This window comes from Saimiri boliviensis, chromosome 17 (genome assembly GCF_048565385.1).
Source record: "Saimiri boliviensis isolate mSaiBol1 chromosome 17, mSaiBol1.pri, whole genome shotgun sequence".
NCBI classification, from domain to species: Eukaryota; Metazoa; Chordata; class Mammalia; order Primates; family Cebidae; genus Saimiri; species Saimiri boliviensis.
Genome location: NC_133465.1, coordinates 51,776,532 through 51,789,028, shown reverse-complemented (window position 1 = coordinate 51,789,028; position 12,497 = coordinate 51,776,532). Strand labels below are relative to the sequence as shown.

The following is a 12,497-nucleotide window of genomic DNA, read 5'->3' as shown; positions in this document are numbered from 1 at the left end:
CTGCAGTGAAGTGAGCCGAGATCACACCACTGCACTCCAGCCTGGGTAACAAGAGTGAAACTCCATCTCAAAAAAAAAAAAAAAAGTAGGAATTCAACATCTGCCTCAGAAATCAAAAGGACTGAGAAGGAAATGAAGACTCCAGTGCTTAGTAAACTGCAAGGTGCTGACCAGCTGCCGGGGCTGTTCATTCTCAGTGGCCTAAAATGAGGGCTGCACCTATTGAGAGCGTCCGCTTCCTCTAAGATTCAAGAGAACACTCTTCTTACCAGAGCCAGGTGGTGTCTTTGGGGTGGGCGGGGTTTTTGCTGGAATCCTGGTGGCGTTGGCCTGGCCCTTCTGGCCTGGAGGGGCCGTTCCCCGGGGTGTGGCAATCTTCGTTTTACCATCAGCCCCCTGTAAATGAAACATGGTCGAGGGGTTTTTCACCACTGGGAAAAGTTACTGCCACCAAGAGTCAACACCAGCCCCACTCTGCCACCTTGACTCAAAGCGTGGCTAAGACTGGGGTGACCCTTTGCCTCCTAGATGCCACAGATGTCTTCTACCATCACAAGGACTTGCTGGGCACAAAAACCCACATCCCCATCCAAACTTCAAGTCCCCTGAGGACACTTCCTCCCAGAGGAACTGTGAGCATTAGTTACCAGCATGAGTTGTCCCTAGGCCAGCAGAGCTTATGGCAACAATCAGGTCACTCTCCACTCATGTCAGTCACTCATAGTGCAGGACATTAGTGCACTATGGATATGGAACATCCATTTTCTAACTCTTACTATGGATTTAACTGATGGTGGCTGGTTGCAGCAGAGGCCCTTGGAGACACTGTTGAACCTGACCAAGCATGCCAAAGAGAGCTAGGCCACGTTCTTTCATTCTCTCCCAAACAGCCCTAAGGCCTCAGGAACTGCTTGGGTGTGCTCAGAGAAGGTGAGTACCGAGGAGGTGAGTGCCAGCATCACTGACAAAGCCGCCAGACAGGGGAACAGGTGCTGGCGTGGCACGATCTACAGACTGAGGGCAGTCCCTGAGTTCGGCTACCCAGCAGATGACCCTTAGACATAACACAAACTCAGAAAGGAACCGACATCAACCAAGGACCACAAGCTAGTCCAGGGGGGGAGCAAGCCTGTGGGGCAGGTGTTACTGTGCCATGATGCTGGCTTACCCAGATGAGGACAATCTGGAAGCATTTCTGCCTACTAAAATCAGGAAGGGGCAAAGGAACCCAGTGACAGTAGCAATTTTGATTTTGATTTTTGAGACAGGGTCTTGCTGGGTTCAAGCGATACTTGTGCCTCCACCTCCTGAGTAGCTGAGATTACAGGTGTGCACCACCATGCCTGGTTAATTTTTGTATTTTTAGTAGAGAAAGGGTTTCGTCATGTTGGCCAGGCTGGTCTCAAACTTCCGACTTCAGGTGATACACCTGCCTCGGCCTCCCAAGGAACTAGGATTACAGGCGTGAGCCACCGTGCCCAGCCTGAGTAGCGGTTTTGAAACCAAGGTCCCGCTAGGTGTCTTAGCGGGTGCTGCCATGAGGGCCTGTGGGGTGCTGAGAGGTATGGCCTTGAGCTCTCTTTTTCCCTTTGTCCAGAATTCTAACTATTCCACATGGCGTTTCTATGTCAGAGCTCATTTGAAGAAAGGTCTTTGAGGCTAAAAAAAAAAAAATGAAACAAACGAACAAGCAAAAAACCCACATTTGCAAACCACAGCAGAGCAGCCTGGTTCTTTTCAAAGGTGGTTTCCTTACCTTGAATTTCATCTCCTTTGCTCCAGAACTGCCAGTTCGGGGAGTGACAGAAGAGACGCATTTAGGAGAGGAAGGTGGCTCTGGGCACACGGCAGGGCTGGAGGGTTGGATCAGAGGGTCTGAGCTACCAGGAGTGGGGTGTTTGGGGCTAAGGCAAGGCCTATTTTTCAAGGTTTTAGCAGAAGAACGTGTGGATGTCTTAAACATAAACATAAATAAAATCAAAATAAAAGTCAGCACACGGAGGAGGGAAACAAACTGAAAAAAGGACAGTAACTAAAAATAAATAAGGCAGGTAATGGTTGAAAGCAGTGATCCCCAGGCTGTTTGCGTCGTGTATCCTCAACATCCCTTCCGATTCGTAAGAACAGGAAAGTGATCGTCCTCCCCAATCATCGTTCTACATGACCGACTCACTCAGCTCGCATCTGACAGAGCTTTCAGAGGAGGACATGAAAAATGAGTGGAAGTTCTAGTATGCTCTTCCTCCAGCCCGTTAGATGTTATTGTGACCCTGAATTTGGAGACCACTGGTTTAAAGGTGCTTCACATGAATAAGCTGATGGAGATCATCTAGGTACATGAATCTTAGGATGTTATTCAAGAATATGTCCCCAAGTGTGTCGTGGGTCCGAAGCGTCCCACTTTCTACTCAATTCCAGGCAAGGCGCTTTTTTGTCTGCCCATTAACCCATGGCTTCTTCCACCACACTGACAGACTCATATACCTACAATCAGGAGTATGCCCGCCCCAAGCTGGAAAGATTCTATCTGACATCACTTAGGGTACACCCACCCCGATCACATGTGCTTTCTGATTAAAGTCTCAAATTAAACTAATATTAATACCATCAGGTGAATCCTAATCTGGCCAATATTAACTCTTTTTTTGGTTTGTTTGTTTTAGAGACAGGGTCTCCCTCTGTCGCTCTGGCTGGAGTGCAGTGGTGCCATCATGGCTCACTGCAGCCCCCACCTTTTGGGCTCAACTGATCCTCCCACCTCTGCCTGGCCAATTAAAAAAAATCTTTTTTAAGAGATGGGTTCTTGCTATGTTGACCTGGCTGGTCTACAACTCTTGGGCTCGGGAGATCCTCCCACCTTAGCCTCCCAAAGTGCTGGGATTACAGGCATGAGCCTCTGTGCCCAGCCTCCAGTCTTAACTCCTTTGCTTTTTTTCAGTCTGTCCGTGTAAACAACAATGCTAACTTTTGAACCCGTTCCACATGAAGAAGCACCAGGGGTAGGTGTCTGCATGCCTATCCCTGTGGAGAGGGAGGGGCCCTTGGAGCTGGGATGCAGGAGAGATGGTGACTGACGGCCACAGTTCGTCCTGCCCCGGGGGGATTTTGACAGGTGGGCATGGCCCTGGAGGAGAAGGGGGTGTTGGGAGTGGAAAAGTTCACAGTCTCAGGAAATAAAGCGAGGAGGCTAAGCCTCGAGGTGTTTCTGAGAGTTACTCAGAGCTCAGAGAAGGGTCCTGACCCAGACTTCACTGGGCTTCTTAGGGGTGTTATCTTATTACTTTCCAATTCCCCAATGAAGTGGCTGAGGCCCTCTGTGTGGCCAGGCTTGGCGAGGAGGAGAATCTATGAGTTGGGGCAGAAATGGGAGAGGAGGGACACAGGCTGGGGCCCCAGGGCTGATGACAAGAAGGCAAAGCTGGGGTGGGGGTACTGACGACCACTCCTTCCCTCACTGCCCACCTGTCCAAGGTCCGTCATAGACCTTTCCCTCCCTAGACTCTGAGCAACTCCAGGACAGGGATGTTGTACCCATGTGTACTGAATGAATGAATGAATGAAGGCAAGCATGCACGAGGCTGGTATTCCCTGCCCCCTGGTCCCAGCACTAAATGCGCACCAGGATTGACAAGCAGCTGCCACTATCACTTCAGAAACCCAGGGCAGCTCTCCAAATCCCTGCAGGGCCCTTTGCTGCCTCACTAGGTAAGGATGGGGAGCCCCGACTCTGCAGGCACTTCTGGAAGCAGCCCGCAACACACCAACACACCACCGAATGCCCAGAGCTACACGGCAACTGGAGATGCCCTAGGGGCTCCAGTACTGATTAAAAATCAGATGTTTCAGACAGAATTTATGTTGGAAATTTTAGATACCTTTTAAAAAAATAGGTCTTATCTAGCGTCATGATGGGATTTTCCAGGAAAAATGCCACTGTGCAATAATGGGAGCATTTCCCCAGACACCAAGTCATTGAGGGAGTAAGTGATTGGTGAAGTGCAATGCTGAGGAGGGGCAAGGATCTGGGAGCAGTTTATGCAGTGAGCAGATGGCTTCACTCACTGTCCTGGGGCTGGTTTTCAAACACACCTTCATTTACTGTCCCGGGGTTGGTTTTCAAACACACCTTCATTTACTATCAGGGTCTCACTGAAACTATGCTAAGGAAGCTGCGGTCAGGAGCATGACTTCATGAACCTGCCAACTGCTCTTCCCTGGGGTAAGCATCAAAACGAATAAATGCTGGACTGTTTAAAAGCCTGTACAATAATACAAAGCACTTTAAATGACGGTTGTACTTTAGTGACAAATGCTCCTCACATTATACATGAGAATGAGCTCGGACACAAAGCACAGCTTCTCTGTAAACGTGACCAGCCGCCGAGCTCCGTGGCGTCATCAGCTTACCTTGGCTTTTTTGTCATCGCCTCCAGTCCCGTCTTTGCTTTTACTGACCATGCGAGCTGATAAAATAGAAAATGAGAAGGCCTGTCACACTCCATTTTCACCGTTCACAGAAAGAGCCAGCGGTGGTGAAGTTGGATTTCTCCGGGTAGGTCCACGTTTTGTTTAGTTGGGTCTGGTGGAGGCCCAGGTAGCTCTCCTTTCCCTTGAATCTGCTAGGTCTCACATTGTTAGTATCAACACAGCACACTGGGGTCATTGATTAGAGCAACCTGGCAAGAGGGGGAAGCCGGTTGGCTGAGGGTGGGGCCATGCAGAAGGGATGCAACACAAACTGCCACGGGAACACGCTGGCACAGAGGCTATCTAAAGAAGGTGCAGGCTCCCTAACCCACTGGCTTCCCAACCTGCAGGCTCCTGCTCTGTTTCTGCCAGGGTCAGCCTCACCCCACTGGGGCCAGCCCCACTCCATGGATGGGCGTTTTAAAAGCCTAAGGGCCATGGATGTTGGTAGCTCAGTGAGGATCCAGTCTCCTGCGAGATTCAAGGACGGGGGGTGGGTGAGTGTTCTTCACCTGCAGCCTGCCTTGGCCTTGGTTCCCTGTGAGGTGCCTGCTCACCCTCTTGGCCGTGGGGACTGCCTGGAGCCACCCTGGCCTCCCCTGCCCATGCGGCCAGATTGCCAGCAGTCCTGATGCGCACCTTCCTGTCCATCTTATGCTGACCACCACATCCCCATCCTCATTCCTGGTCACCTGCCCCCAGAATAGGAGAGCCTGGCAGGGATGTCTTTATCCCCTAGTTACTGGTTGGACCCCCAGAGCCCACCCCTCACTATTGGGGGCTTCGGCCACCAGTCCCAGCTGCTCTCAGATGAGCCAAGCCCAGCCCTGAGCCAGGCCTGGGGGTTTCTTGCCACTTGCAGGCTTTCGAAGGGCACGAATCCTCACTGCTTTCCCCAATTAGCTACAAACCAGTTACCATCATATATTCCCACAGACAGCATCGGCTTTCATCACGCTCCTTGGTGAAACCAGTCCACTGACCTGTCTGCCAGCATCGGCACTGACTCACCCTTCTTCTCCTGACAGTCACTGCTGAAAACTGATGAGAGATTTTCTTCTTTGGTTTTGATATCATGCTCCCCCTGCCCCATGGACAATCGGGTCTCTCGGAGCTTCTCATTGGCTATTGTCACCTGGATTCCTAGAGGACCAGCAATGAGTATGCCCGGAGATTTTCCAACTATACCATGTGGTGGAATCACCGCTAACAGGCTCCCAGGCTTACCCCACAGCTGCGTCTGTAAGCCTAAGGTGGCACCCCGGAACCACTTTAACAGGAGCCCCAGGTGGAACTGACCCACATGTTCTTTCCTTAGCCCACATCAACCAGCACCATCCATGGCACACCAAAATCAACTGCTAGATTGGCATTTCCGAAGCTGTGGAAGCACTAAACAAGTCCTCTTCCAGGAAATGTTAGCAGAGAGAATCAAGTAAGTTAGGGAAACCCACTCTGTGACCTTCTCAGAGGGCCACAATGTCCATTAGCACATTAAAGGCTCTGACAAGTCCTGCAGCAGAAAAACCTATTTAACTTAGTCTGTTTTTTTCTCCCCAATCACTGGGCCATGAAATTTTTTTTTTTTTTTTTTTTTTTTTAAACCCAGACATACCTATAAACCTTCAGTAGACCAGTATTCAAGGAAACATCATTTTAGGAAATATGTAGTAGCCTGTCAAGTCAGTCATTTGTCCCCAACTGTTTTGGACTTTAGGATATAGGATTTTTTTCTGTCTTAACTTTATTTTTTGAGATGGAGTCTTACTCTGTCACCTAGGCTGGGTGCAGTGGTGTGATCTTGGCTCACTGTAACCTCTGCCTCCCAGTTCAAGCATTTCTCCTGCTTCAGCCTCTCCAATAGTGGGGACTACAGGTGCGTGCCACCACATCTAGCTAATTATTTGTATTTTTAGTAGAGACAGGGTCTCACCATGTTGGCCAGGCTGCTCTCAAATTCCTAACCTCAAGTGATCCACCTGTCTCAGCGTCCCGAAGTGGTGAGATTACAGGTGTGAGCCACCGTGCTCAGCCTCTGGCTTAACTTTTAAACACAGGCTTCTTTATAGTATTTCAAAGTTTTCTCTAAAAGTAAAATCTAATAGAAGTGTAACAGATGCTTGCAGCTGCAAGCTTCAGTATCATCCATTTCTGGGCTCTGCAAACAACTGAAATGTTAGCTAAGGGTCCCAAATGTATGAACAAGCCCGCCTTGTGGCTGTGAGGCCTCCCGTGGGACACCATCTCTCCTCTCCCCGATACTTGAGAATCTCACCCCACCAATCCCACCCTGCAGGGCTGCTGTGGTCGCGTTCCCAAGGGCTCAAGATGGGCCCCGCTCAGCACTTCCCGCCCCCACCGATGGCAGCAGGAGGATCCCCTCGTCCTCTGCTGAGGGAGGCGGAGTGGAGGCATGTGGACCAGGAAGATCTTGTCTCTGCTCCTTGTCTTCCTGCCACAGGCAGAGCGGGTGGGGGCAGGTGCTGGGCCAAAGGCACATCGTGGGCTCTGGGCCTCCTCTGGAGGCTGTGTCACCTGCTGTGTGTGTCGCCTGCTGTGTGTGCCCTGAGCATCTCTGCATTAGGAGTCCACACACTCCTGCACCTCCTGGGAGGTGCTGTGGGATGTGAGATGGGCGTGTCTTTCAGAGCCAACCTGCCTGGATCCCCAACCTGGCTCTGTCACTTACTACTCAGTGGTCTTCTGCAAGTTACTGTACTTCTCTGAGCCTCCGTTTCCTCATCTGCAAAGTGGGGCTAAGTATGCCTATGTGGGAGGGTTGGAGAGTTCTAGACAACGAGAGGGCAACTGTTATCCTCTTGCTGGAGGGCGCCTGCCAACCTCCTGGGGGCTCATGGGCCATAGTGGACAAATCAAGTGGCTAGAGTCAAACAAGGTGGAGCGCACGGGGCAGGGGTGCTGGTGACATGCAGAGTGGCGGGCAAGCGTGAGGGGCGCGTGCGGCCACAGCCTGGGTGGGAGGAGGCTGGGGGAGTACAGCAGCTGCGCCCAGTGTCGGTTTAGTGGCATCCTAGGAACGTTGGAAGCAGCAGGAGTCAGGAGGGCCAGAAGCTCAGTGGCAGTGCCCGCAGCCTGGGAGGCCCAGAAGGTCCCCAGGGAAGGACTGAGGAAGCTCAAGACACAGACCTTTGAGTTGAGGGACCCGACTGATGGGCTTCCCCTGCAGAGCAGCGGCAGGCTGCTTTTTAGACGGCTCTGGAAGGTCAGCCTCTTTTGTGTCCTCTCCCAAAGAGGGTCCCCGGGTCTCTGCCTCATCTCCAGGGGCCCCTGGAAATGCAGCCCTTTCCAAATCCTGCTCCGAGCACACCTGCTCCTTCTGCACATTGGCTGTGATTTCCACGTGGAACGTGAACTCGGGGGGCGCGTCCTGCCCTTCGGCCAGCCCTGCACTGGGCCGGTCAGGCTCTGAGGCCGGGGTCTCTGCAGAAACTGTAGAGAGGAAATCGACTGGGAGGGGGATGGCGCCTTCTGCTGGGAAGCCTGGGACACTGGTGGCTTCTCTGGTGAATGTCTGGGGAGGTGGCCCATCTTGGGCTGGGGAGACCTGGGAGGGAGGGGAGTCCTGTGGGGAGGACTCGTCGACGTCACGGTCTTCATCCACCTCCTTCTCGCCCCCTGGCCTCTCTTTGCTCCCGGCCCCCTTCAGTGGCAGCTCCTCCGGGTGCAGGTCTCCCAAAAACTGGCGCTTCCGCAGCTCAGGGGCATGGAGGCCACCCTTCGTGTCCTCAGGTCCTGTCCCCGAAGGCTGGTGTGGGGCCTCTCTGGGGCTCTCAGGCAGGAAGGGAGCCCCAGGCATGCCGGACACGAGTTGGTGGCTGAGGCTTGGGATGCCTGGCTCTCCGAGGAAGCCTTCCTGGACCACCTTACCGCTCTCAGGCTCCGTGTGGAGATGTGCAGGGGTGGCGGGCTTCGGAAAGGCTGGACCCTCCTTGGCCCAGTTCCCGCCTTTTGGTTTCCACTCTTGGGAGGGCTCCTGAGGGCCTCCTGTTGGAGGAGGCGCTGGGCAAACAGGACGGTGCTGAGGAAGGCTCTCGGTCAGCAGGACGGGAGCTTCTGGCTCTTTCTCCCCCAGGCATGGCCCAGAGACGCCAGGGGCCTCTCCGCAGGGTCCAGGCTGGACATGAGCACTAAGCTTATTGACCAGGGGCCTTTCAGGTGCCTTCCTCTGCTGGCCCGGAACGCTCAACTCCTCTGGTTTGAAGAGGCAGCGACAGCAAAAGGTTAGCAAGGGCACATCAATTGCTTAAGAGAGGGTGCATCATCCTGGACAAAATGACATTGAAAGGGCATCCCAGGCCCCCTAACAAAGAGATAGGAGCATAGCTTTGGGCTCATCTCATTGCCTTTGGTGCTGGGAATGACAGCTCTCCTGGTCAAGCTGCCACCAGCTTGCTGGGTGGTGCTGGGTGAGCCTCTGCCCTCTCTGGGACTCAGTCTCCTCATCTGTAAAGGGGGGTCTTGGACGTGGTGACCGCTGAGGCCCCTTCTGATGTGGGTGTTATTCCTCTGCCTGTCATGGGCTCCAGTTGGGCATAGAGCATGTCACACATCTGAAGCCAGCCTGGACTTAATCACTGTGAAAGCAGGAGAGCTACAGAAGCATCTCCAACTTTCTAGAAAATTTGAGCCTCCCAAAGATTCTAGCCTCTAGATGGTACCTGGCTTGGGTGTAGCGAGACTCCCCTTTCCTCTCCCTGTCTTTCACTGTTCCCCCTGCCACCTTTTTTTTTTGATATATGGTCTCGCTCTGTCACCCAGGTGGGAGTGCAGTGGTGCAGCTCAGTTTAAACTTCGGGGCTCAAACGATCATCCCATCTCAGCCTCCTGAGTAGCTGGACCCACAGATGCACACCACCATGTCTGGCTAATATTTTATTTTTTACTTCTGTAGAGAGGGGGTCTCCTTATGCTCAGGCTGGTCTTGAACTCCTGGGGTCAAGCAATTCTCCTGTCTTGGGGGTTACAGGCATGAGCCACCATACTTGACTTCTGCTCCCTTTTTTGGTAAATGAAAGGAGTGAAACTGGTGCCCACAAACTCTATCCCAAGCACAGCGTCTAACAGATTCGGAAAATCCAAAATGTGTGATCATCAAGAACGAAGTCTTTACCGATCAGCCTGCCACAAGACTCCTCGAAGAAGAAGTCCCATTCAGATCTACCCGGACCACTGACCGCAGACAAGCGCCCTGCACAGGTGAGGTCGGCCCGTTTGGGAGGAAGGGTTCTGCACGGAAGGCAGTGACGGCCCTCAGGACCACTGCTGTGCCCTGGTCACACAGCTTGCTGCACGACAACCCAGCTGATCAAGGGCACACTTCATTTTTTTCTGGTTCATTCATGTGACAATTCATTAATGTGGCTGCATGTTAAGAACAGGAGGATTGCACTCCTTGGTTCTCCTAATAAGCACCCTTGATGTTTTTTTAAACTCCCAACTCTTTGAATACCCCACCTTGTCCCAGTACAACAACCATGCAACTCACCAGCTCTGCTTTAAACAAAACCTGCAGCCCTGAAGGATTTGGGGGCTTGGAAAAGAAAGAGATTTGGATGAGGCGAGGGAGGAAGGTGTGGTCATGGACACACAGGGAACACGTGGGCCCGACCCAGTCGGAGGCAGGGTGGTTGCCATGGGCTCCTCCTTGACAGGCCCGGTCTCAGCGCAGCAGCACCTCCAGTCTGACACTGGCCACGCTCACAGCCCCTGTAATCCCTGTTCCTAGCATACATCACAGTGCCTGCCACACAGCAGGTGGTTAAATCAATGGATCCTGCGCAGATCAACTGGTGTCACTGCTTCTCACAGGCTCTGTCTGTGTCTTATGGGAGCCCTTGGTCAGTCTCCGAAAGGGCAGCACAGAGGCAACCCTGAGCCTGAGCGTCAGGACTGACCAGAGACAGGGACTTCCCCTATGCCACCCCGACAGGCCAGGTCTCCACTGCCTTCTAGAAGACGCTTTCCTCCTAGCGTTTACTAGAGTTGTCCCTTCTAACAGTTTTTGAAGCTCTTTGTTAACCTAACAACAAAAATGCACCTTTCTGTGTCCTGTTAGAAGAGAAATGTCACCTGCTATAGGCTATGACCTTTCTGGGAGCAGGAATGTGTAGTTAGGCCTCAAAATACCCTCAACAAGGCAGAGTCTCCTAGAATGAGACAACCTCAGAGGCAGCTCTAAACACTGGACAAATCCCATCCCTCGGGAGAAAAGAACAGCATCTTCCCCGCCCTTTTGCAATCTAGAAGCTTCCGCATTTTACAGTGGGCTCTCAAGTTCGTTCATCTCGCAGATGACAGAAGACAAGCTCAGCCCACATTACGTCAGTATCAGAGGTCTCCTATTTCCTAAAGTTAGGAATCTCTAGGATTTTTGAAGTTTTGAAGATACTTATGATAAATGATTATGCAAAGCTGTCTTTCTTGAACACAGCAGTTTGGTTCCTGAAAAGAAAATCATGAGGTTTGAAGGGTGCACAGAAGAAAGTTTACAAGCAATAGCTTGGGGGTGACATGGTTCAGCCTCACTCCTGGATTGGCCAGAGGGCAGCCTGCAGCGAGAACTACCCCCACACGTTTGAGTTTTTCTTTTTCTTTTTTTTTTTTTGAGATATAGTTTCACTCTTGTTGCTCAGGCTGGAGTGCAGTGGTGTGATCTCGGCTCACTGCCACCTCCCAGGTTCAGGTGACTGTCCTGCCTCAGCCTCCTGAGTAGCTGGGATTACAGGCACCCACCACCACATCCGGTTAATTTTTTTATTTTTAGTGAAACAGGATTTCACCATGTTGGCCAGGCTGGTCTCAAACTCCTGACCTCAGGTGATCTGCCCACCTGGGCCTCCCAAAGTGCTGGGATTACAGGCATGAGGCACCACACCCGGCCTTGAGTTTCTGTTAGACATTCATTCTCAACTCTCAGGATGGACAAGGCTAGCATCTTTCAGGACACTAAATGCCTTAGGAATTGCCCAGAAACGGTGTTAGAAAAAACAAAACAAAACAAAACAAAACACTAGGGCTCTTTCTAAATTTGAGCAGCCAACCTTTGATAAGAACCAACTCCCTAAAATCTCCTGGACTTGTGAATTAGGGCTCAGGTCCAAATGATCTTTTCAGGGCAAAGCCCACCCCAAGTTCCTCCTCCTAACCCCTAAGTTATGGTAGGCAATTCCAGTTCACTGACCTTGGGTCACGTGACCAGCGGCTTGGTCTTCCGGGGTGGGGGTATCTCCAATGCCTGCTTCTTCAGCTGGTGTATGTGTCAGCAAATGAAGGGGGATAAAAGCAAGACAGTTACTGTTTGCTAGAAACCAAGCTCTCTGTATCTTCTGGTATTTTTCCTAAAACGCTCAGGGAAGTCACGTCCCAAGAATACCAAGGTCCGACAGCTCTGACTTCTCTGCAGATACCACTGCAGATGCTGGTGATAAAAGTTCACTAAATAAAATGCACAAGACCCACATGCAGGCGTGGCCACAACCCGGCAGGAAAGACTTTTTCCATTTTGGGACTGGGGTCCTGAATGCCTCACTCAACAAGGACACACAGGATGAGTGAGGTCAGAGAAGCAGTTTGCTGCTGAGCCACTGTTGTGGAGGCTGTGTCTAAGCAGTGACTGTACCCAAAGTCCCAGCCAGTGCCCTAGGAGGGCGGGAAGTTCAAGGAAAGGCTTGGCCTGGGCTGTGGCGTCAGGGAGATGGGGTTCATATCCAGGCATCAGCATTCATTCAGCCTCTCTGAGCCTTCGTTTCCTCATCTAGAACCCCAAGATGAAGATATTAGTTTGTCTTATAGAAGGGCGGTGAGGGTTACCAAGAGAATTTGTGTGGACATGTTTAACCTCGTGCCTGGCACACGGTAGGTGCCCCTAACTATTGTGTTTCCTTCCTCCCAACTTCTGGGCAAATGCTTTTCACAGAATGTCCTGAACGGGTGCTACCTTGTGAGAGGGAGGTTGGCAGTACGGGTGAGCAGATTTGGGGGTGTCTTGGGCTCCTGTTTAGGAAGCCACA

General features: G+C 51.9%; 1 protein-coding gene across 5 annotated transcripts in view; it reads right to left on the bottom strand.

The window, feature by feature from the left end:
- MAPT (microtubule associated protein tau) overlaps nucleotides 1-12,497 on the bottom strand; it is a 123,423-nt gene that overhangs the window by 32,440 nt on the left and 78,486 nt on the right. For 2 of the 5 annotated variants that reach the window (XM_010330264.3, XM_010330263.3), the window contains 5 exons: nucleotides 11,669-11,734; nucleotides 7,615-8,679; nucleotides 4,408-4,463; nucleotides 1,757-1,954; nucleotides 270-396 (listed from right to left, as the gene is read on the bottom strand). In XM_010330264.3, the coding sequence (XP_010328566.1) occupies nucleotides 270-396; nucleotides 1,757-1,954; nucleotides 4,408-4,463; nucleotides 7,615-8,679; nucleotides 11,669-11,734 (1,512 nt within the window). The remainder of the gene's footprint in view (nucleotides 1-269; nucleotides 397-1,756; nucleotides 1,955-4,407; nucleotides 4,464-7,614; nucleotides 8,680-11,668; nucleotides 11,735-12,497) is intronic. The other 3 variants (XM_010330266.3, XM_010330267.3, XM_010330265.3) reach the window with 2 other exon arrangements.